The sequence below is a fragment of the Phascolarctos cinereus genome, unplaced genomic scaffold (genome assembly GCF_003287225.1).
Source record: "Phascolarctos cinereus isolate Bilbo 61053 unplaced genomic scaffold, phaCin_HiC Scaffold_726;HRSCAF=1367, whole genome shotgun sequence".
Lineage (NCBI taxonomy): Eukaryota > Metazoa > Chordata > Mammalia > Diprotodontia > Phascolarctidae > Phascolarctos > Phascolarctos cinereus.
The window spans coordinates 352,365,779-352,390,721 of NW_027556098.1; the positions used below are offsets into that span (position 1 = coordinate 352,365,779).

Genomic DNA, 24,943 nt, shown 5'->3' on the forward strand with positions numbered 1-24,943 from the left:
TTCTGCTGGGACACAAGATATCTTCTGTCTATTCTCCTCCTGCAAAGTGCCCAGGTTAACACTGAGGTGTTAGTTCTTCAGTATATCACACCCTGCAGAATCTTTGCACTATGGAAGAGCCCTCAAAGCACACAGAAAATTTGACATTGGCACATTACTCAGTGCAGTGCAACTCTGGCAGTTAATTATGGCATTTGGCTTCTCTCCAGGGCCCAAGAATCACCTGTTCAGGAGACCTCATGGCCACATTCAACCTAAGCAGCCACAACCCCAGCTCCTTTACCCTAGTGGGGATCCCAGGGCTTGAGGAGTTCCACATCTGGATCGCGATTCCTTTCTGTGCTATCTACCTCGTGGCCATTGCCGGTAACTGTGTCCTGCTGTACCTCATTGCTGTGGAGCACAGCCTCCATGAGCCCATGTTCCTTTTCCTTTCCATGCTGGCCCAAACTGACCTGATTCTGTCATCTACCACAGTGCCCAAACTGCTCAGTAACTTGTGGTTTGGTGACAAGAAAATCACCTTCTCAGGCTGCCTCACCCAGATGTTCTTCCTCCATTTCAGCTCTGCTATGGATTCTGCCATACTACTGGCCATGGCATATGACCGCTATGTGGCCATATGCTCCCCACTGAGATATACCACCATCTTGACCAAGCAGGTCATCATCAAGATTATGGTGGGAATCATCACCAGGAGCTCCTGTGTCATCTTGCCAGATGTGTTCTTGGTAAAGCGACTGCCCTTCTGTCAGACACGCATCATCCCCCACACATACTGTGAACACATAGGTGTGGCCTGACTCTCCTGTGCTGACATCTCCATCAACATCTGGTATGGTTTTGCTGTGCCTGTTATGACTGTGCTCTCTAACCTTGTCCTTATTGTTGTCTCTTACACCATTATACTGAATGCTGTATTCCGCCTTCCTTCTCATGGTGCCCGCCAGAAGGCTCTTGGAACCTGTGGATCCCACATCTGTGTCATCCTCATGTTCTATACTCCACTCTTCTTCTCCATCCTTGTCCATCGTTTTGGACACAAAGTCCCACGTCATTTCCTCATCCTATTTGCAAACTTCTATGTCGCTGTTCCTCCAGCTCTCAACCCCATTGTCTATGGAGTGAAGACCAAGCAAATTCGTGATAAGATTCTTCTCCTATTTTCTCCAAAGGGGACACAGTGACATCTGACTACTAGGAAGAGATGAGGTGAACCTTTAAGAAAAAATATCATTTTGTGACATCTTCCTTATGAAGAGGAAGGCAGAAACATAAGTTGCTCCCTTTCTCTATGAAATTTAGGAGTCTAACTCTCGTACAAGGAATGAACAGAATAGAGGTAGGAAAAGAAATAAAAAGGAAGTTAGGAAAGATGAGTTATTCTCAGGGAGAAAATTAAGAATGCTTGTGAACAGGGGGGAGAGAGAGAGAGAGAGAGAGAGAGAGAGAGAGAGAGAGAGAGAGAGAGAGAGAGAGAGAGAGAGAGAGAGAGAGAGAGAGAGGGAGAGAGAGAGAGAGAAAGCCTATTTGCTCGAGTGGTGTGTATTGTGAACTTGTGGCTTACTGAAATCAAAAGAAGTGATTAGGACAGCCTGTCTCTTTTCCCTACCATTTAGAAATAAGTGTTTTCCAGACAGGTGATTTTGGGATAAATTAGCAGCCAGAGCAGAAAAGTGAAAGACAACCCAGGCACAACATTACATATTAGAGGTATATTTATATTATTTGAATGAAATGTGAAGCTATAGTCAGTTGGTCTTTAGTTTCAGAGACTGAGAACCCAGACACTAAAATAGGACTCTAGACACTTCCCAGTTGGAGATTTGTTCACCCAGACTCCATCCAAGAGTCTTTGCCTTGAGGCCCCCTGCTAATTCTGTCACTGTAAATGCCAAAAAATTGAGATTCAGGTCCACAAATAGAGCAGTAGCTCAAAAATAAAAGAAGTATTTGGTATTCCCATTTATGTAAGAAAATTTCATTTCCCCTCATGGGCTATGGCATTTTGGGATCATAACTGGATCAAGGTTTAAAGCTGGAAGGGACTAAGCTTCCTAGATTCCAACCCACTCATTTACAGATGAAGTCCAGAGAAGTTACATGTCTTGACGTGGTTACATATCTACCAAGTGTCTGATTCAAACCTCAGTCTTCTGGCCCCAAATCTATCTCTATTGAGGCCACTAGGCGGTCCAGTGAATAGAGAGTGGGATTTAGAATTATGAAAACCCAAGTTCAAATCCTATTTCAGACACTGTTTTTTGTGGGGCAAATCACTTAACCTCTCTCTGCCTCAGTTTCCTTATCTTCGAAATAGGCATAGTAGCACCCACCTCACAGAATTGTTGTGAGGATCTGATGAGTTAACAAATTTAAAAAGCTTTTGAAACCTTAAAGTGATACATATGTATAGAAGCTATTATTATTAGTCTCTATTCATATTATCATAGGGTACCTCTTAAACCAGTAATTAGCCACTGTGCCTGTCCGGAAGCAATAAGAAGGATGTTATAAAAATCAGCTCCAAAAAGTACCAAAAGTAGTGATTGTGAATGGATGACACTCCAATTCACCAGGGCATGACAGAAAAGTACTTACATTCTGTAGTGATAGTCAACAAATATTTATTAGGTGTGTACTATATACTAAATGTTTTGCTAAGTTCTAGGGATTCAAGGAAAGGCAAAAGGTAGACCCTACCTTCAAGGGTCTCACAGTAAATGGTGGGAGGGAGGAGGACAATATGAAAATGGCTGTGAACAAGCATAAATTGGAGATAATCAATAGAGGGAAAGCAGTAGCACTGACGGAGAACAGGAAAAACTTATTGTAGGATATGGGACTTTAACTGAGACTTGAAAGAAACAAATTCATACTTGACTGTCTACCCAATTCTGATAAGGAAAAAAAATGAGCTTAAAGAGACAGTTAATGCGGATACACAGGGAAGTCACCAGCCAACTTGAATGAAACAAAGACCACCTACAGATGATATAAGTAAGGACCGATAATACAAAATGAGTACAAAAGTATGTATGGTTCTGAAAAATATTATAAAATATAGTAAAATTCAGAGCCAGTTTGACCTAGTAAGAAAAACCAAGGATAACAAAAAGAGGTTTTTCATTTTTTTTTTAAATGAAGACCCACTTTTCCCCTTCTCATTCTATTTTCCTACTAAGAAAGCAAAAACAAAACAAACAAAAAACCAAGCCCTAGCCAAACAAAATGAATTCCCATATTGTCTATGTCCCCCAAAAAGTTCTCAATCTGTGTATTCTGAATCCATCATCTATTAGTAGGTGAGTAGCCTGTTTCATCATGGGTCTTCTGGAACTGTGATTCACAGCTTCACCAATAGTACATTGAAGTACCTGTTTTCCCACAGTCCCTCCAGCATTTGTCATTTTTTTTGTTTTTGTTTTTGTTTTGTTTCTGTTTTTGTCAGCTTTGCCAATCTGAGGAGTGTGAAGTGGAATCTCAGAATTGTTTTAATTTTTCTTTACAACATGACTACTGTGAAAATAATATGAATGTATATGTATGCCTATATCAGATTGCATACTGTCTTGGGGAGGGGTAGGGGAGGAAGGGGGAGAAAATTTAGAATTCAAAATCTTATGGGAGTGAATGTTGAAAACTAAAAATAAATAAGGAATTGAGTGCTGAAATACAAATGGTGAGGAACCTTGGAAACAAGTGATAATGCCATCCTTTTCGGGTTTGTGCTACAGGGGCTTTGAAAGCAGATTTTAAAAAGTTAGAGAAAAGGAATGAGTGAAAGGGAGAAAGGGAGAGAAAGCAGTTTTGAAGAGAGTAGAGGATAGTTGGATTCAGAGAATCTGGGTTTGAATCTCTACTTTGTTACCCTGTGACTTTGGACAAACCAATTCAATTCTCTGGACATCTCTTTATAAAATAAGGCTATTGGACAAGATATTTAAGTCCTTATGCAGCTCTCAGTACTATAATCCTGTTAATTCTGCAGTCTAAAATTGAATGGGGGGAAATTAGCTCATGGTGGTGGCAAGGTCAGATTCGAACTCAGGAAAATGAGTCTTCCTGAGAATTTGTGACCAAATAAGACATAGAGAACATTATGAAATGCAAAATGGATAATTTAAATTAAATTAAATTAAAAGGGGTTTGCACAAACAAAACCAGTACAACCAAGATTAGAAACAAAGCAGAAATCTGGGAAACAATTTTTACTGCCAGTATTTCTGATAAAGGCCTCATTTCTAAAATATATAGAGAACTGTGTCAAATGTATAAGAATACAAGTCATTCTCCAACTGATAAAAGGTCAAAGTTTATGAACAGGCAGTTTTCAGATGAAGACATTAAAGCTATCTATATTCACATGGATAAAAATGCTCTAAATCACTCTTATTTTGGTTAGGCAGTGGGGTTAAGTGACTTGCCCAGGGTCACACAGCTAATAAGTGTTATGTGTCTGAGGCCGGATTTGAATTCAGGTCCATCCTGAATCCAGGGCCCGTGCTCTATCCATTGCGCCACCTAGCTGCCCCTTCTAAATCACTATTGATTAGAGAAATGCAAATTAAAACAACTCCGAGGTACCACCTCCCACCTATCTGATTAGCTAATATGACAAAAAAGGAAAATGATAAATGTTGGAGAGGATGTGAGAAAATTGGAAAACTAATGCCTTCTTAGTGGAATTGTGAACTGATCCAACCATTCTGTAGAACAATTTGGAACTATAACCAAAAGGTTATGAAACTACGCATAACCTTTGACCCAGCAATAGCGCTACCAGGTCTGTATCACAAAACGATCATTAAAAAAATGGAAAAGGACCCACATGTATCACCATATTTATAGCAGCTCTTTTTGTGGTGGCCAAGAATTGGAAATAGAGGGGATGCCCATCCACCAGGGAATGGCTGAGCAAGTTGTGGCATATGAATGTAACGGAACACTATTGTGCTGTAAGAAATGATGAGCAGGCAGATTTTAGAAAAACCAGGAAAGACTTGATTGATTGATTCTGAGTGAAGTGAGCAGAAGCAGGATAATATTACACACAGTAATAGTGACATTGTACGATGATCAACTTTGATCAATTTAGCTCTTCACAACAATAGAATGATCTAAAGACAATTCCAAAAGACTCATGATGGAAAAGATTATCCACATCCAGAAAAAGAACTGTGGAGTCTGAATGCAGATCGAAGCATACTATTTTCTCTTTATTTTTTTTTCTTTATCATGGTTTTTCCCTTTTGATCTGATTCTCCTTTCACAACATGACAATCGTGAAAATATGTTTAATATAATTGTACAGATTGCTTGCCGTCTTGGGGAAAGAGAGAAGACAGGAGAGGAAGTAGGGGATGGAAGGAGAAAAAAGATTTGGAACTCAAAATCTTATGAAAGTTAATGTTGAAAACTATCTTTACATGTATTGGAAAAAATAAAGTACTATGAAGCAGGTGGGGGGTGTGATTTTTCCTGGCTCCAAGCACAGCACTCTATCAGATGTTGTGGACAATTTCAGTGTTAGTCCCCAGTTTGACCTTAAGACACTTCTTCTTGGTTGTAGAGAAAGGTCACATCTATGACACAATTGGTGAACACTACAAGGTAAAGATTAAATGTACTTACATTGCAAGGCAGAGAACATCTGCCCATGAAGTAGGAGGAGAGATCAGCAAAAAAAGCTTCCTAGAGGGAGTAAGACATAACTCAGCCTTGGACAGTGGGTAGGATTTGACTAGGCAGAGAAGTATTGTTCCTGTAGGAATGGAAAGATACAGATTATCTGGACAAGGTAAATGATTGGGTGTGGTAAGAGAGGAAAGAGTCAAAGATGACTGTGCCTTCAAGCTAAAGTGACTGAGAAGATGTAGTGGTATCAACAAGAGAGGAGGCAATGTGTCCTCATGGATGAAGTGCTAAAATAAGAGTAAGAAATCAGTCTACCTCTGGAGTCAAATCCCACTTCTGATATCAAACATGAGCAAATTATTCCATTTCTCTGAATCTCAGTTTCCTTCTCTGGAAAATGAGGGTGATAACAAATAGAGCAATAATATCACAGTGTTGTTTTGTGGGAAAGATGAAATAATGTATGTAAAGTAATTTGAAAACTTTAAAGTGTTTCATAAATGTCATTTTGGTCAAGTGAATGATGTTTCAAAGGAGGTAAGGTATGTGAGGCCTGTGGCTTTAAGTATGGGTATGAAGTCCTGGTAGAATCTGGAGGAATGAGAATGAATAGGGATAAGAACTCAAAATGTCTGTAGGAGTAGGGGTGACATTTCACCTTGGCAATATAGATGTAGGAAACTCTTCTCTGAGATGGGAGGGAAGGGGAAAAAGTTAGAGCTAGAGATTCCCTGAGGCAAAGAAGAGGGACAATGAAAGCTTGCACTGATTGGATTTCTTGAATAAGTTCAACCAGGCATTTTAGTACTAAATAGAGGAGGACTGGATGAGCCATACTATGGAATCACAAGAAACTGAGAACCTAGGAAACAGCAGGGAATTTCCATTTGAAGTCAGACAGGTCTGCAAAGCAGTTCTTCTCAACTCGGTTACTTCAGCAGTGCCCCATGATCTGAGAACATCCATGGAATAGTTTTATTTACCTAGTCAAAGATTTAGAGAATCAGGGAGAATAGGTACATTTTTAAAAAAAAGGAGGGTAGGAGGGGGCAGCCTACAAGTGCCTGACTTGGAATCCAAGCTGTGTGGGTTTCAAGTTTATCCAATAGAAACTGAATAAAATTTTATTTCATATTCTTTGTTCTCTATTGGATTCAGAACTTGAAAGTTCCTTTTTTTCCCCTCTGTCTTCATTTCTCTGTGAACTCCAACTATCAGGTCAATACAGTTAATTCAATTCAATACAGCCTAACAAGCATTTATTGTCAATTGTGTGTCATGCAAAGACAAAAATTAAACAGTCATTCCTATCATTTTGAAAAGTGGGAATGAGCTTTGATCTTTCTCAGAATTGAAAAAGAGAAAATGCAATTACCTGAGGGATTCAAAATAGGTGAACACTACAGGGAGAGAAGGTAGGTCCAGGGAGCTTGAGGGCAAGAACAGTACACTTTAAATGGCTCAAGGAAATGGCAGAAAAACTGTAGTGAGACAGAAACGAGTAGTTGAGCAGTAATTGAGTTGAGGGAGCTCTGAGAGTGGGTTTAGCCTCTGCCCAGTCCTCTCTCAACCCCAGACTCAGACTAGGGCATGGAGGTGAGAAGAACAATTTATTTAGATTGGTGCAAAAAAGAACAGTTTATGAGCACTTCTGTGTATGTCTCTTCTTATTTTCTTTTAATTATGAATCATACTTAAATTTATTATTTTATTAAACTACTTGATTCTACTTGTTCTAAATAGTTAAATAGTCATAAAAACTTTTGAATTCTAGGCTTTATTTCTGGACTAAAGGAGCTCTAATTTCCCTTCCAGTTTTAACATATCATGATTTTGTTATATGTTGGGAAGTGGAGAAGAGAAATGGTTATATAATATATGAAATAGAAACACTTAAAGAGGAAAAAATGCTAGGGAAAGGAATGACAGAAGGCAAAGTAGGATTCTTCTTAATATAGATTCCAATATTTCTTTTTCAAAAGAGTATAAAAATAAATCATTATTTTCAATTTTCACTCACAAAAAGAGATATATGTTCACAGTGGATCAACCAAAATAATCCTTTCAAGATAGTACACACTGTCCTGAATATTGCATTGCAATGCTTCTATGTAGCTCTGATTTTTTTTTCATCAGCAATTCTTGAAAGTTCTATATTCCAGTAAAGGTTCATCTTTTCCCTATAAAAATATAGTCAGCTCTGTAGGGTAAATTAATCTTAGTTCTAAGCAAACATATTTGGCATTTGGGCAAAAGATAGAATTCCAAAATCTCTCAATTATAGTAGAAACTGTCAGGTCTTATGTAATCTTGTTGGTGGGTCCTTGGTGTGTGACTTCATTCTTTCAAGTTGTTTGCAGTAATTTTTCTTTGATGTGGAAGCCCTGGATTTTGGCTATGGAATTTCTAGTCCTTTTTCTTTTGAGGTTTCTTCCAAAAGGTGATCAGTGAATTCTTTCTATCTTCATTTTGCTTTCTGGTTCTTATAGATCTGGGCAGTTTTCATTTATTATTTCTTGAACTATAGTGTCCAGACTTTTTAAAAATCATGTTTGAGGGATTGCAAATATTCTTAAGTGGTCTTTCTTTGATTTGTTTTCCAGGTCATTCATTTTTTTTATATCAGATATCTTATGTTTTCCCATTTTTTTAAATATTTTGATTTATTTTCTAATATTTCTTGCTATTTCATGGATTCATTGATTTCTGTTTGGTTTATTCCAGTTTTCAGGGATACCATTTCTTGGATAAGGTTACCACTTTTTGTTCTAAGTTATTTATTCTCCTTCCAAATTTTTCCTTCAGAGTTTTAATCCCCTCTGTTATTCTTTGCTTCATTTATTCTAGGTATTCATGTCGTCTTTGTGGAAATCTGTTTTTTTTTTCTTTTGAGTTTCTGTTTGCATTACTTTTGCTTCTGGGTTTGAATTTTGGATATCTCTAGATCTCTGGATCTACAATAATTCTTTATAGTGGTCGCTGTTTTCTTCAGTTTCCGCATTTCTTCAATTAGTTACTGAACTGGGGATTTGTAACAATTCAGGCTGTACATCCTGATGCATTTCTGGGTGGAGTGGTCAATCCTGTTTGCTCTTTACCTGGGTCACCTGGATTCCAGAGCTGACTCTCTACCTCCCAGAATTAGTCCTCACTGGATGTTTGAGGTTCAGAATAGAATATCTTCAGGACCTTCATGGCATCTTAGAACAAAGTACTAGGGACCTCAGACCCTGGGGTGTCCCAGTCTGAGTGCTACTGGTATCTTCCAAGTTTCATGCTGCAGGTTTCTGATAATCCTAGGCTTCCTTGATTTAGCCCCCTATATTTGCTGAAATCCCCACTATTTGAAATCCAAAAGAATTGCTAATATATTGGATGTTATGCAAAGTGTCTGGCGACTGGTGATTCAAAGGCATGTCAAATATTGTAAAAGATGTGCTAGGTAAGGAAAGGGCTAGAAGAGGATGGTAGTAGCACCATAACGACAAGGTCCAGAAAATGGCTATTCTGTTGTATTCTGTTGGTGGAACATGGATTATTGATGCCTGTCTATAGAATCAAGGAAAGAGATGAGTTATTAGAAGGCAATGTCATCTGCTTTTTCATTTTGAATGTTAAAATTATGAAAAATAGAACCATAGACTCTGGAAGGAAGTCAGCATAGTAAAGGTAATCAAATTTACCCTTCAGCATGGTATGGTAATTTTCTCTATATTTCTGCAAGGTGGCCATCAAGACTGTACTTAAACACTTCTGATAATGGGAAATACTCACATTGTATCTGTGTTTATGCATGTTATTGTAAATGCATGAATGGTTTCATGTGGGAGGATGCTAGTATTATTTAGGTGTATGTTTAATATATAGGTAAGCATATCAGTGCATTATTATATAAATGTGCATATGCTTCTGAATATACACATTATATCCACCTGCCCCCCAGCAGAATGCGAGTTCCTAGAGGGGATGATTCATTTGTTTCATTGTGTTGTCTGTTTAGTACCTTGCACATAGTAAATGCTTAATAAAATGGTGGTGGTGGTTGAGTGTGTCTGTGTTGGTCTCTCAACCATATGCCTCATTCTCAAGTAAAAATAATAGGAAGTTCTTCATTTGCCTCTAGACATGACGGGATCATTATTACCTAAGGTCTTCAAGTGAAGGCTGGATAACCAGTTTTGGAAGTGTTGAAGAGGATATTCTGTGTAGGTATAAGTTGGCCTCAATGGTCTCTGAAGTCCTTTTCACCTGTGAGGTTACAGAATTATGTTCTATCCTGAATCTTTCCTGCTGCAGCCTCTTCCCAAGGGCTGGAGGAGAGAGAAATGTAAGGGGAGGAAAATAAGGCTGTATTAATGAGAAGCTAGAGGCAGCATATCCCAGCCTTGAAGCCTGAGATAAAGTCCCACTTCTGACACATAGTCTGTAAGAACTTGGACAAGTCATTTTACCTCTAAGCACCTCCAGGCTTCTGTAAGACTGTAAGTTGTAGAGAGGGGGACTGTGTGTATTCATATAGGAAGTTCCTTACAGGGAATACTCTACACTGGTGAAATCACAAATACAATCCCATTTTCAATGAAAAATTAATTCATTTCATTTTGTTTTGCCTGACCACTTCAAAGATGCTCAGATATATCCAGACAGTCAAAGAACACCCTCTGGCTCTTGGCAACACAGAAAGAAGGGAGTAGGAATTGGTTAGCTGCTGACCTTTGTTGCTACTACCCAAGATATATGGGCTTCTTCCAAGGGATATAATCACTTCTTACCCCTCCTAAGAATGAGATACTGAGAGGCCCACTCTTTCAGTCCAGGTCCTGATGCAACAGACAGCAGGTAGCCCTTCCTCTTTATCCTTAGAAGGGCTCAGGTAATCACCACCACTACCACCACTCCCTCCTCCTCCTCTTCCTCTTATCTCTGTCTCTCTGCCTCTGTCTTTCTGTCTCTGTCTCTCTCTCTGTCTCTGTCTCTCTCTCTGTCTCTCTCCCCTTCCCTCCCTCTCCTCCTTCTGGTTCTTCCTCCCCCTTTCAGTTTTCCTATCCCTATCTTTATTCCTATCCCTCCCTCCTTTTCCAGCTCACTCAATTAGCTGGAAAGGTTGCTGGGAGAGTAAAATTTGTTTCTGCATAGTGAAATCATGGCAGGTTAGAGCTGGTAGGATCCCTAGATTCTAGTGACTTTCATATAGCAAATTAGTAGCAGAGCCAGGACTAAAACTAAATTCTCTTGATTCCTGGTATAAGAATGTTTCCATTGTACTCACCACTTCATAGTCTATTAGAGTTTTTCAAAAAGAAAAATAGATATTTGAGAAAAAGAGAAATCAGTCAATGTCATTAATTTATTCTCATACTGTGATGATTGCTACAGGTAATCATAACAATCTAGTACTCATTCTATAGCTTTTTTCTGCTCCCTATGACCTATGGATTACCTGGCTCTTGGATATCTTTTTACCAAATACTAAAGTCAAGACATTTTCAGAAACAAGGTATCTTTAAAAAATCTGACCCAATACAGATGTCCTTACAGGGAGCTTCTGATTTAAGCATTATCATTATTGTCAATCAGTTACTATCAATATTCTGTAGTTTGAAAGATGTTCCTATGAGCTGTGATCACTACCTTTATATTAGCTGATTAAAAAACAGATATGGTGACACTCCTACCTCTCTATCTATGCACTGAGCAAAGCCTATAATCCTGAGTCTGTTGCTGTGCCCCCCGCCCTCCCAACATGTGCAGAGACCAATACTATTTACAAATCCTGTCTTCCTGTGCAAATCACCTAAAGACTGGTCTTTGGTTTATAGCCAAAGATGCTATTCATACATGCTGTAGCTGTCTGTAGTTGTAACCAGAATTTGGCACTGTTTGAAGATTCCATAGCTTTTACCAAAGCCCATAACTAATTTCCTAGTTTTCTTCTCTCATGCAGGTGAAAATATATAGACTAATGAATACCTCACCTCCAAAACTGTAAAAGTCACAATGCCTCCTCTGAATAGCACTGCTACCCACCTTGCTGTCTGCTTTCTCATTGGAATTCCAGGTATGGAGCACCTGCACATCTGGCTTTCTATTCCTTTCTGTATCAGGTAGGTGGATGTTTTGGCAGTGAATAGAATCCTGATCAGTGTAATCATCTCCCAGATAAGTCTTTCATGGACCCGTGTACCTGTTCCTATCCATGTGGGCCAGTGCTGATATCCTGTTCTCCACTTCCACCATGCCCAAAGCTCTGACCATCTTCTGGTTGGGGACCCAAGCCATCTCCTTTGATGCATGTCTCACCCAAATGTTCTGTATCCACTTTCTTTTTGTGGCTGACTCAGCCATCCTGCTGGCCATGGCATTTGACCGCTATGTGGCCATCTGCTCACCCTTACACTGTAACATTATCCTTACTCCCAGCATCATCAGAAAGATAGCTGGGGCCACACTTACACACAGCTTCTGCATTATATTCCCATCTGTCTTCCTCCTCAAAACGTTACCTTATTGCCAGACCAATATAATTTCACATACATTCTGTGAGCACATGGGCATTGCCCGGCTGTCCTGTGCTGATATCTCTGTCAATGTCTGGTATGGTTTGGCAGCTGCCTTGCTCTCTACAGGTCTAGATATCATTCTTATCACCGTCTTCTGTGTACTCATCCTACGCACTGTCTTCCATCTTCCATCACATGAAGCTCAGCTCAAAGCACTGGGAGCGTGTGGCACTCATATTTGTGTTATACTGCTCTTTTACATGCCTGCTGTATTTTCTGTCTTTGCCTACCGCTTTGGTAGGAAAAGTATTCCCCATTATGTCCATATCCTCCTAGCCAACCTCTATGTTGTTATCCCACCCATGCTGAACCCTGTGATTTATGGTGTAAGAACTAAACAGATTTGGGAAGGGGCAGTCTAGATATTTTTACAGCTGGGGAAGTTATCAAGGTGGAAGCCAACAAACCTAGAATTATCTTCACCAGAGGTATCAAACTTGTAGCCTGTGGGCCTAAATTGCTCACAAATAAGGCCAGGACCAGATTAAAATGTAATTATAAAATATTTAACACAATAAATAATAATACAATATAGATACTGTTAATTTGTGGCTTTTTCTAAGTAAATATTTGGGTTCAGAGATCAATTGCCATTTGAGTTTGACACCACTGATCTTCACTCCAAATCCAAGCACATTGTCTTTTCCATCCCAGTCCTCTCCCTGTGCCCAAATTCAAGACTGCTTCATCCCTACTCTTTTCTCAATCCTGTTCCATTATCTAACTCTATGCATATCTCCTTCATAAAGTAAGACATCCCATACCTATCCCCAACTCCAACCCCATCCTAATCTCCAGTTCTATCTCCACTCAACCCAACCCTATCTTAGCATCCATTCAATATTAAGCCACATCCATAGCCTTATCCCTATTCCAATCATATCACTTTCCTAACTCTGTCCTTATTTTTATCCTCCTTCCCACCTGTAGTCCGATCCCAACCCTATGCCAATATTTATCATTTCTGTCCAAAACCCATCACTATAGAAATCCCTGTTCTCATCCACAGCATCATCTCCAACTCCAATCCATTTACAAATCCATGCTGATCCCTATTCTTAAACCCATCTACATCCATATCTTTACCTAATTACCTTACCATACCTTTTTCTGTATCTCTACCAATAGGTACTCCATTTTATCCTCTATTTCCTCCCACTGTCTGCTCTCCAGACATATCAATAACATCTTCCATTCTACCAGCTCACTAAACCCTTTACCTAGTTGTCTTCAAGTGGCTGCTGAATGCTGTTACCTTCAGGAAAGCTTCTTGGACTTACTTAAAGGAATATAACAGGTTCCCCAACTTAGCACTTTTAAGTCTATCCATCCATACAGAAAGCCTCTGGTACTGTATCTTTACACTTTACCCACAAAGTTCTACTATGTGAGATGTACACACTCAGTGTTATCTATGTTATCATCACTTATTCAATACCTGGAATTAAATTATCTATATGTCAGTTTGTGTAGACATCTCTAGCTTCTTTTTCAAGGGAAACTTTTATTCCTTCCAGTAGGAAAACAGAATTCTACTTTCTTCAGAAAGAGGAGTTACCAGGCTATAAGTATATCTATCTACTCCCTTAAATATTATTAATCTGGGAGATATGATTAGGTTGCTTCTACCTTCTGATAGCTTTGTCTTTTTGGAGGGGAAGTGGTACCCCAAACTCTATATCCATGGCTTGCCTCCTTTCCCACCCAATATCACACATATCAAAATAGCAAAGAAACACATTTATCAGAATCATAGTGAAACAGAAACAAGAGAAGGTATACATAGAAGAATATATGCCAGACAGTACATAATGAAGGAGCTCTCCTATTGGAAGAAAAATAACTCAGCTCAACCAAGAGAGGGAGTCCTAGATATCACCCAAGAGGAAAATCCTCAAAGTCCCTAAAGTAGCAAACTGGATAGAGGGACATAACAGAGACTGCCAGCTCCTCTCCTGTCTTCTCTGAGTCATTTTAGCAGACTGAAGTGCTGGCCTCTTTCATCTTCCTTTTCAAACCTGGAGGCCAGGAGCACCTGAACGTCTAGGCCCTTGAAGAAGACTTGAAGCTTGACTAGTCCTAAAGGGGACTGCTCCTGAAGAGTCCCAAAGGGGACTGATTGGGGACCAAAGTTTTTCATTTGTTGCCAACTCCATCCTGCCCTCTCATGTACGTGTATATATGTATGTATGTATGTATGTATGTATGTATGTATGTATGTATATGTATATATATACACATATATATATATATGTATACATACATACATGAAGAGGGAGAGGGAGACAGAGAGGAAGAGGGAGAGGGAGGGAAACGGAGGGAGAGAAAGAGAGGTGGGGAGAGGGAGAGGGAGATTGTTCCTTATCTTTAACTGTTAATAGTCATTGCTTGATCTAATTCTAATTCTCTCAGATTTTGACTAGAAAAACTCACCCAGGATCTTTATTATGTCATACTTGTCCTTCAAAGTTTATGCAAGTTCCAACTCCTCATAAAGCCTTGTCTAATGACCACAGACCAAACTCACTTTCTGTTCTGGAACTCAGGGGTGTGGTGAGCCATCTTGCAGTGGCTCACAAGAGTTAATTGTCTAATTTTCAGTGGGAGCATTTACATGTCAGAATCCAGCCAATACTACAAATCAGGGTTTGATTTATTGTTTTATTGATTTTCTAGACTTTAAATAAAGTGATGGAGAAAATATTAATAATGCAGATTAAACTAAAACTTAAAAGTGTATTGGGCCTTTTCAGAGAGCTAGCTGTTAAGCATTTACATCACTCAGGAGAGGCAGCTAGGTGGTATAGTTGATAGACTTTGAGGCAAAGAGATCTGAGTTCAACCTCTCAGCCTCAGTTTTCTTGCCTTGAAAATCAAGATAATAATAGGACCTACCTCACAAAGTTATGAGAATCTCATGACATAATCTATGTAAAGCACTTTGTGAACTTTAAACCACTATAAATGCCAGAGCAGCTGTGTGGCACAATGGATAGAGTGTAGGGCTTAGAGTCAGGAAGACCTGAGTTCAAATCCAGCCTTAGACACTAGCTGTGTGATTCTTGGCAAGTCATCTAACCTTGTTTCCCTCAGTTTCCTCATTTATAAAATGATCTGGAGAAGAAAATGGCAAACCACTCCAGTATCTCTGCCAAACAAAAGCCAAATGGTGTCACAAAGAGTCAAACATGATTGAAATGATTGAACAACAAATAAATGCTAACTATTTTTGTTAGTACGTATTTCCTGAACCAATATTCTGGTTCCTGAATCATTCATGTTGGTTACAGCATACATTCTCTCCCTTGTTCATTACTCATCTGTGTGACTGTGCACTCCTGTAACATGGCACATGTTCAGTGCTTCAGCTGTTATTACCATGCACTGTCTATAATAGTGCATAAAGCAGGTGCTTTATGCAGTCTCTGGACTGTTGTGCTGTGACTAAGAAAACAAAAGTTCTAATGTCAGTTAGGGTGCTTACTAGTTGGGTTACCCATAGTGATTGTCATCTATAAAATAATGAGTACCCTTCTAAAGTCTTCTCAATGCTTTGACATTCTATTACTGTCTTAGGAATTAGGAAGAAGGCCTGTGATTTCATTGGTATGTGACTATCTTACTAGTTAATAAATAGTCAGCTTTTCTTTTGTTCTCATAACATTCCATATTGCATCATATTATTTCTGTAGATGCCATACCACCCCACACCCATTTTGGTAAGCTTTTTTTGCAAGCATAGGCTGTGTCTTATTTATCTTTGTATACCAATGCTAGCACCAAAAAGAACCATGAACAAAAAGAAAAGATCAATAGTAAGTAAAATTATCTCAAAAATTAAGGACACTCCAAAGTGTCATAAGCTGTCTCTGAAGATAGTGACTTCCATCCCTCTTCACTCCCACCCCTACCCCTTCCACCTTTAGTCTTCAAGCAGAGGTTAGATGACAGCTTGGCATATTTTACAGGAGATTCTTGGTCTTTTATGAAATGATTTTATCTTATACATACTACTTTTTTCTTCAAATTCTTGTTCATTATCTTTTTTATTGAGTGAATAAATCTCTCTCTGGACCCAACAGGCCTATTTCCATGTTATTCAGCATAGACTTCTGTTAATGTATAGAGACATCTAATAAAGCCTTTAGGAGAAAGAATTACAAAGGCAAAATCATAGAATAACAGAATCTCAGAGTGGAAAGAAACCTCAAAGATTATCTGGTGTAACCCATAATCACTCCATGACACTCCAGGCAAGAGATCATTTAACTTGTGACGCAGTGATGGTGAACTCATCACATCCTAAGACCACCTATTCCATTCCATTTTAAACAGTTCTAATTGTTAAGAAGTCTCCTCCCATCCCCCTACACCAAGTTGACATCCTCTCTGCAACTTCCTCCTACCTCTGCTCTTTGTTCTGCCCTCTGGAGAGAAGTTTTCCACATGACAATTTTGAAAATACTTTAGTTAGGGCTTTAGGTTTCAAGAAATGCTTTACATACATTTTCTCGTGAAGTCTTCCAAACAATGCAGTGAGGAAAATAATACCAATATTATTATTCCCATTTTAAAGATGAAGATACTGAGGCTTGGAGAGTTAAAGCTGAAGACAGCTATAATGTTGTTTCTAGGTCTTCATCCGTTTCAAGCTGAACATCCCCATTTTTCCTCATATCAAGTGTATCTGCCCCTCTCTGCCATTTCCTCTCATTGTAGCTGGTTCTTCTCATTAGCAATAACCCTGATATGTTTATTCCTTGACAAATGACATGACAAATCTTTCAAATATTTGAAAATGGCAATCATAGGCTTTAGAGGCTGTGCTTATAGCTACATGACAGTCAGAATGGAGAATAAGACAAGCTGTCCTCCCTGCCCCCATTCCCTATTAGTTCTCATGAGAAGCATCTCCAAACAGACCTGACGTGATCACAACTAGAAGGGAAGAAAGTGACAGGGACAAAGTTATTTAATTTGCAGTGGTCCACTGAGAGGTTGGCTTGTCCCTCTTGGCAGCTAATAATCATCTCAAAACAGGATTTTTCAACTCTAAGTCCTAGGAAGAAGCAGGCTTTATCATGCCCAAAGCTTACAAGTGGTCTGCCAGAATCAGAAAAGATTTTATGCATATCCTGTTCAATCCCCACTTATACTTGCAGGCTGACATACTTGTAAGACAGATTTGCTAATCCTTTTACCATCTTGATTATACTTTTCTGTAAGTTTTTTAGCACATGTATGTCTTTTCTAAAATCTGAGTTCCGAGAAATGAATGCACTCTTCTGGCCATGTTTCAGCTTGGAAATTTCTTCCAAACTTTATGACCAAGATCTTCTAACCAGGTGACAGTAGGACTCATATTCCCAATGTAGTACACTACTCTTGCATAAATTCAGTCCAAGATAGCAATAATCATACTATACTATTTACTCACATTCCATTTGTACTCCACTCATCAAGACAATTTTCACACATGTCTTTCAAATCAAATCAAAAGGACTTCAAAATAAAAATGATGGGGAAGGAATGTAAATCTATGAAATACATTCTATAGAGAGTAACTGCAAAGAAGGGAAAAATAGCAACTGAGACATCTAGACATTCACAGGAGACAAAATCTAAGACAGGAACCAGTAGTAAAACCCATGGCCTCGAGTGTCTATACACACATGGATCAAGTTTAGGTAATCAAACAGTCGGTCAAAAAGTATTTATTAAATAAAAGCTTACTGTGATCCAGGCACTGTGCTAAGTACTGGGGATACAACAAAAGGCAAAAAACACCCCCCCCATTCTCAAGGGGCTTTCATTCTAATAGGGAAACAACATCAATCAGACCATACAAGATAAATGCAGAATAGGTAATGTGAGGGAATAGCGCTAGAGAAATAGCCAGGGAAAATATTTTTGGAATAAAGTTCTCATTAACAAAGAGGAATGGGTCTTGAGGTGGATGCCTAGAATTTTAGAGGGACACCATTCAAGAGTCTGTGAAAAAGAGGCAATCTTGGCACAGTCGGACATGTGTGCTAGATTTCTGCAAATCATATTTCAAAGAGTTCAGAGGAAAGATTGGTAGGATCCCATGAAGTAAAATATTTTAGAAGTCAGATCGGGAGGGATCACAGATACTCAAGTACATAATTCCACTGAAGATGCTAAGAAGCTTTCAGAAGCAATTTGAAAGCATTTTGACACCAACACAATCTTAGTTCACTCCTTACTTGAGCAGGAATTCTGTCTCTCCAGCAACTCCTGTGGCTTTTGACTCCTAACTGATTGCTTTTTTTTGTTTGTTTGTTTTTTGTTTTAATTTTGGAAGCAATGGGGGTTAAGTGACTTACCCAGGGTCACACAGTAAGTATCTGAGGTCAAATTTTAACTCGGGTTCTCCTGACTCCAGGGCTGGTGCTCTATCCACTGTGCCACCTAGCTGTCCCCACCTAATTGATTATTTTGTCCAAGGAAACCCAATTTTTGCCATAGACATAGAAAGTCATTTTGTTCACCATTAGCTGAACTCTTAACTCAAGGTGCCCAGTGAGTGGCTAAGAGAATTAGAAGTTCTCTACAACCTGAGGAAAGTCACCTACCCATAATAAAGAAAAATAATTCACATTCATTTAGTGTTTTAAGGTTTGTTATATTTTTTCCTGACAACAATCCTGTGAAGTAGGTATTGTATATATAATTTCCATGTCACAGATATGGGACCTGAATACTATGGGAAGTTAATTTAATTATTCAGGATCATAAAACTAATGAGTTTCTGAGTGATTCAAACTGTCCACACCAGTTAGCCAGTGAAGTTCTCAGCTTTACTTTCCCCATGAAAATAGGAAATTAACTACACGGTCCCAGATCTGCTTGGTCTTCACCCCATAGATTATGGGATTCAGCATAGGAGGAGCCAGCATACAGACGTTGGCCAGGAGAATGTGGGTGTGAAGGGGAACATGGCGCCCAAACCTCTGGGTGATGATAGTGAAAATTCCTGGAAGGTAAAACATGGAGATGACCCCAAGATGGGAGCCACATGTGCCCAAAGCTTTGCTACGGGCTCCCTGAGATGGGAGGCGGAAGACAGCTCGAAGTATGAGGATGTAAGAAATAGCTATAAGCAGGGCATCCAGCACAACAGTGAAAAGGAGGACAGATAGGCCATACCAGACATTCACACGGATGTCAGCACAAGCGAACTTGGCCACGGCCATATGCTCACAGTAGGTGTGGGGGAGTACTCGGCTGCGACAGAAGGGTAGCCTCTTGACCAGGAACACATCAGGAAGAATCACGCAAAAGCTCCTCACAATGACAGCCAGACCAACATAACCAATTGTCCTGCGGCTGAGGACAGTGGCATATCTCAGTGGGTCACAGATGGCCACATAGCGGTCAAATGCCATTGCCAATAGGATTCCTGACTCGGCAATGAATGTGGAATGGATGAAGAAAATCTGAGTGACGCATCCATCCAGGGAGATCTCTCCAGCTTGGAACCAGAATATGGCCAAAGCCTTTGGCAAAGCTGTGTTAGAGAGGATGAGGTCAGTCCCAGCAAGCATGGAGAGGAAAAGGTACATGGGCTCATGGAGGCTGCGTTCATTGATGATGACAAAGATAAGGAGGCTGTTGCCAAGGAGAGCAACTAGGTAAGAGAAACAGAAGGGGATGGAGATCCATAAGTGCTGGGCCTCTAGTCCAGGGATGCCCAGCAAGATGAATACAGTGTGACTAGTACTTGTGTGGTTGGGAGAGGCCATGACCAGGAACGGTCAACTTTGAGTCACATTCCTGTGGACAAAGATAACATCAGGAAATGGGGGAAGGCTTTTCATGCACTCATGATATTTTGAATCTGCTCATCTGCATTCATGTTATCAGTAGAAGATAAGATCCCAGAGGGCAGAGGTAATTCCTTTTTGGTCTTTTTTATTCCTGGAATTCAGCACACTGAAGTACATGTAATTAATACTTAGTGAATATATGTTAAATTAAACTGAACTGTGTGACAATGGGGAAAGTGTATCATTTGCTGGCTAGGTGTCAGGAGACCTGGATTTTAGATGTACTTTTTCCAGCACCTGGAAAGACCTATGGTCTTTGAATAGTCACTCCTGGCGTCTGGGCTTCAGTTTCCTCATCTGTTAAATCAGGGAGAGGAGAATAGACTAAATGGCCTTTCATTAGTTGGCTCTTCCAGCTGTGACATTTTTTTAGTGTCTAGAAAAACTTTAGAAAGTTTCATTGCCATATAATTACCCTCTTTGGCCACTAGATGTGAACATGTAGAATAAGGAGATATGTTGGATGTTCACTGCTCCTGAGATGGCAGATGGCTGAAATTTCCAGCAATGTGGGGGGACCAATCAGAAGATCCCCTGTGTCAGCTCAGCAAGGTTCATTACCTCAGGAGGAATTGTAGAATATTATGTCACAGAAGGACTTTAGAATTCATGAAAATGAGATTTAAAGGGGTTAACTGACTTTTTTCCAAGGCCCCACAGGGAAGTATGTAGTAGCTAAGTGAGCTCTAGACCCCAGGCTACCTGGCCTCCTAATTCAATGCACTTTCCAGTGGCTTATGGCTGGAAGAAGCATATTTTCAGTCCTCTCAGATGAATGCAAAAGTCAAGATAGTGAAACTTGGGGACATCTGCAGAAAATCACTGTTATCCTTCAAATATAAGCCTTTTTTGCCCTACTTCTTAGACCTTACCCTTCGGAGTAAAGAAAAGAACAGCACAACCAAAATAGATTTTCCCAGTACTGATTACCTACATCTTTCCCATAAGTCTATTTTGAATACCTGCTGCAAGTTCAGGCCTCGCACTAGACTGTGCTGTCAGGGGGAGGCAAAAGAAGCCTGGCTCCCTTTCCTTGTGGAGACAGGACACACACATACATAGCTAGAGGCCAAAGATAGGCTATGACAATGTTTTGCCTCCCCTGAGGGTCTAACATGGTCCCTAGGCCGCCTCCTTGTACCCTATATCCAGGTGAGTTAAGACTTTCAAGTCACATGAGTCACCTGTTTTAGGAGAATAAGGATTGAGGTGTGTATCAGTCACTATGAACACATAGCTACAAACTCAGCAATCAATATTTATACACATGAAAACGAGGGATAGCCATCCCCAATTCTAACCAGATCATTATTTGGAATAGTCACCTATCTTTTTTTTTTTTTTATCATTCCACTCATCCTCTTCTGAATACAGCTAAGCTTGTCAAGGGCCTTCCCAAAATATGGAGCAAGAGTTGAACATGACACCCAGTTGTAGTCTGACCAATGTAGAGTTGAGCCTGCTCGTTAATTCCCTCATTCTGGATGCCATGGCTGTTCTTTCAATGTTACCTCATTGAATTTGTAGTCCTTCAAACTCCTAGATCTTTCTCATAGAATTATTTTCAAGCTACAACTTCCCCATGTGACATTTTTATATTATAGAAGTGGCCAATGTGTCACCAGAGAGCCAGGGTCATAGGGATGTGGTAGAAGGGAAGCTATTCAATGGTGTGTTTAACACTATATTTTCAATGACTATAATTTAACTGGCTAAGGACAGTATGACATCTCTCCAAAGTCCTTATATTACCTTAGCAAAGCAAGTAAGGAAAAGCAGTGAAAAGAAAGTAGACTATTACTCAGGAAACTTAGGTTCAAGTCCTACCTCAGCATTGCACTAAATGTATTATTTTGGCCAACACTTACTTTCTTTGGGACTCAGTTTCTTCATCTCTAAAATGATGGGTTGGACTATATAATCTTTAAGGGTCTTTGAAGTTCTATATCCCTATATGATCAATCTTCTGTTTGCAGAATCATTCTGCAATCATTCTGATGGCAGAAAGTGAAGAATTAAGAAGCCTCTTGCTAAGGGTGAAAGAGGAGAGCGTAAAAATGGCTTTGAAATTTAACACTTAAAAAAACCCCTAAGATCATGGCATCTGGTCCCATCACCTTTTGGCAAATAAAGGGAGAAAAAATAGAAGTCATGTCAAATTTTATATTCTTGTGCTCAAAGATCACTGAAGATGGTGACTACAGCCATGAACTTAGAATATGCTTTTACTTGGAAGGAAAGCTATGGTAAATCTGGATTGCATATTAAAAAGCAGACACCTCTCCTTACCAACAAAAGGCTATATATAGACAAAGCTATGGTTTTTCCAGTAGTAATGTATGGATGTGAGAGTTGGACTATAAAGAGAGCTGAGCAGAATAGACACTTTCAAATTATGGTGCTGGAGAAGATGTTTGAGAGTCCAATGGACAGCAAGGCGATCAAACCAGCCAATATTTAAAGAAATTAATTCAGACTATTCATTGGAAGGACAAATACTGAAGCTGAAGCTTAAATAGTTTGGCCACATACAAGACTCATTGAAAAAGATCCTAATGTTGGGGTAATTGAAGGCAAAAGGAGAATGGGATGGCAGAGGATGAGATGGATAGATAGTGCAAGGAATGAACATGAGCTTGGACAGACTTCAGGTGACAGTGTAGATCATTGTGTGTTATGGTCCACGGGGTCACAAAGAGCCAGATATGACTGAACAACTGAATAACAACAACAGCAAATCTAGGAGTGGGTTTGGCTCCCTTCACACACCCCCCCCCCCACACACACACCCCACTACCACCATCACCCAACACACTTTCTTCTCCCTAGAAGACCAGGTCCTAGAGCTCAGTGTCATGAGGCTCCAGTCGCTGACGCTTCCTTGTTTCCCATGTAAAGACTGATTAGATAATTTTTCCCACCCCTTTCTCCTTTCCCTACTCCCTACTCTCTCCTCCTAACTCCTTCTGCTCTTAACTTGGGTTGAATTTGGAGACAGATGACATAGAAATGTGTCCAGTTTGAGGACTTCTCCCAAGTACTTTTAGGACTGAAGGGGTTGGGTAAAGTGGAAGGTCTCTGGGGAGATCTAGAGAGAAGAAGGATGATTGAAGCAGTAGACAGTAGAAGGTTCTGATGGTCCAGAAGTTCAGGTCAAGGAGTCAAAGGGTATCAATGCTTACAGTATTCTCTGAGGCTTTTTCCACAAATAAACTACTCTGAGCTTCCTCAGCTGTCTGCATTTAACAGATTAACAAATATACATATATATATATATATATATATATATATATATAGAGAGAGAGAGAGAGAGAGAGAGAGAGAGAGAGAAGCACACACACATTCATTTAAACACAGACATTCATTTACATTCACACAGAAACATGCAATGACACGTTTTCACACACAGACATACATGCTTGTACCATCATAGACTTGCACATCCGTACGCATATGCACCTAAGCTTCTTGAACCAGCCCTGAGACTTACATCTCAATGCTAAGCTTTGACCTTTTATTCTATACTGAACCAGGGCTTTCTCAGAATGGAAGGACTTCCAGATGACATTCTATTGCTATCCTGTCTCCAGGGGTGACAGCCCCTTCCTCAGCCCAGGCGTGAGTGTAGGAAATGAGAAACACAATTTTATAAGACAATCCCATTGAAATGCCCTTTGAGAATGGGAAAGGGACCTTAGAAATGCTGTTTCCCATCTTCCTCATTTACACAAGAGAAAAAAGTAAACCTAAAGCAGCGAAATGACTAGCCCCAGGTCACAGAGACAAAAGTTAAGTTAGAGATAAAACCATAGCTGTAATCCACTGTCCTTGAATCTCAAGCAGGAATCCTTCTGTGTAATCACGGAATTTCAAAATGCAGAGCAAACAGAACTTCAGAAATTATTTAGCATCTGTAACTGAGCAGGAATCTTCTATAAAATACCTTTGATAATAATTCCTCTATCTATGTCAGCCTTCAGAGATGGTCTTCACCTTTCTATGATGACCCTATGGACCTAGGACCCTTTTCCCTCCTTGCCACTCCTCATCTTTCTTGCCCCAGTCCTTCCTAGGTCTTTCCTCAGGCTGTTTCCCAAGAGTGGGAATTGGAAAGAGAAATAGCCAGAACAGGATGGAATCATGTAAGAACTAGTTCTAGGTCTGGAATCAAAAGACCTGGGTTCAGATCCTGGCTCTGCCATTTTCTCATAATCACTTTGTTAGCAAGTCATTTTACCCTCTAGCCTGTATAGCTTCTTCATCTGTAAAATGAAGTTAAATTTTTTTTTGTATCATCTGTCTTCTACAGTTTTTATGAATAACAAATGATATAATACCCATAAAGACAAATGAGATCAATGTAAAATAAGATAATAAGTGCAAAGTACATAGAAATATAAACTTGTTCTAATTGCTATTAGGATTTCATACATACCTCATCTTCTTTATCTCAGCTCAAATATTTCAGGTCTGGAAATCAATCAGTCCCATTCAGAAATGAGAACCCAGCTCCAGTATGGACAGTAGCTAGAGAGTCAGGGGGAGGGGAAGCCCCAGGGTGATTTATCATCTCTCTGGATTCCTCAGGGACAATGGCCCCATCCTCCTGTCCCCAGGGATTTCTGACTCAATTTTCTCTATTCACTAAAGCCATTCAGCTACAGACAAACATTTCAGGTTCCTTAACACTTTCCTTGCTGGATTTTGATGCTCTGAGATACTCCTCAAAGCTCTTTAAGAGGGGACCAGGTGGATCTAAGGTGAGGATAAAGGATAGCATCTATAAAAAGGATGGACCTTTCTTCGATCCACCATAGTTGACATCAATTAATCATCTTGACTAGCCAAAAAAGCCAATACAATCTCAGGCTTCTTTAAAAAAAAAAAAAGACGTCT

At 39.7% G+C, this 24,943-nt stretch overlaps 3 protein-coding genes across 3 annotated transcripts; 2 read left to right on the forward strand and 1 right to left on the reverse strand.

The window, feature by feature from the left end:
• The first annotated feature begins 239 nt into the window (after positions 1 to 239).
• Positions 240 to 1,187, forward strand: LOC110200498 (olfactory receptor 52H1-like). Its single transcript, XM_020975882.1, is given in 1 exon segment — positions 240 to 1,187. A coding segment is annotated over 1 exon segment (948 nt).
• A 10,646-nt stretch (positions 1,188 to 11,833) lies between these two features.
• On the forward strand, positions 11,834 to 12,559 carry LOC110200553 (olfactory receptor 52B6-like). The gene has a single exon (XM_078146615.1). It carries the CDS (start codon positions 11,834 to 11,836, stop codon positions 12,557 to 12,559), a length of 726 nt encoding a protein of 241 aa, XP_078002741.1.
• Positions 12,560 to 19,009: 6,450 nt separating this feature from the next.
• On the reverse strand, positions 19,010 to 20,589 carry LOC110200500 (olfactory receptor 52B4-like). The gene has a single exon (XM_078146616.1). It carries the CDS (start codon positions 19,961 to 19,963, stop codon positions 19,019 to 19,021), a length of 945 nt encoding a protein of 314 aa, XP_078002742.1. The 5' UTR covers positions 19,964 to 20,589; the 3' UTR covers positions 19,010 to 19,018.
• Positions 20,590 to 24,943: the final 4,354 nt, after the last annotated feature.

Coding starts and splice junctions, on each gene's coding strand:
- LOC110200500 (XM_078146616.1), bottom strand. CDS start 19,963: ATGGCCTCTCCCAACCACACAAGTACTAGTCACACTGTATTCATCTTG.
- LOC110200553 (XM_078146615.1), top strand. CDS start 11,834: ATGTGGGCCAGTGCTGATATCCTGTTCTCCACTTCCACCATGCCCAAA.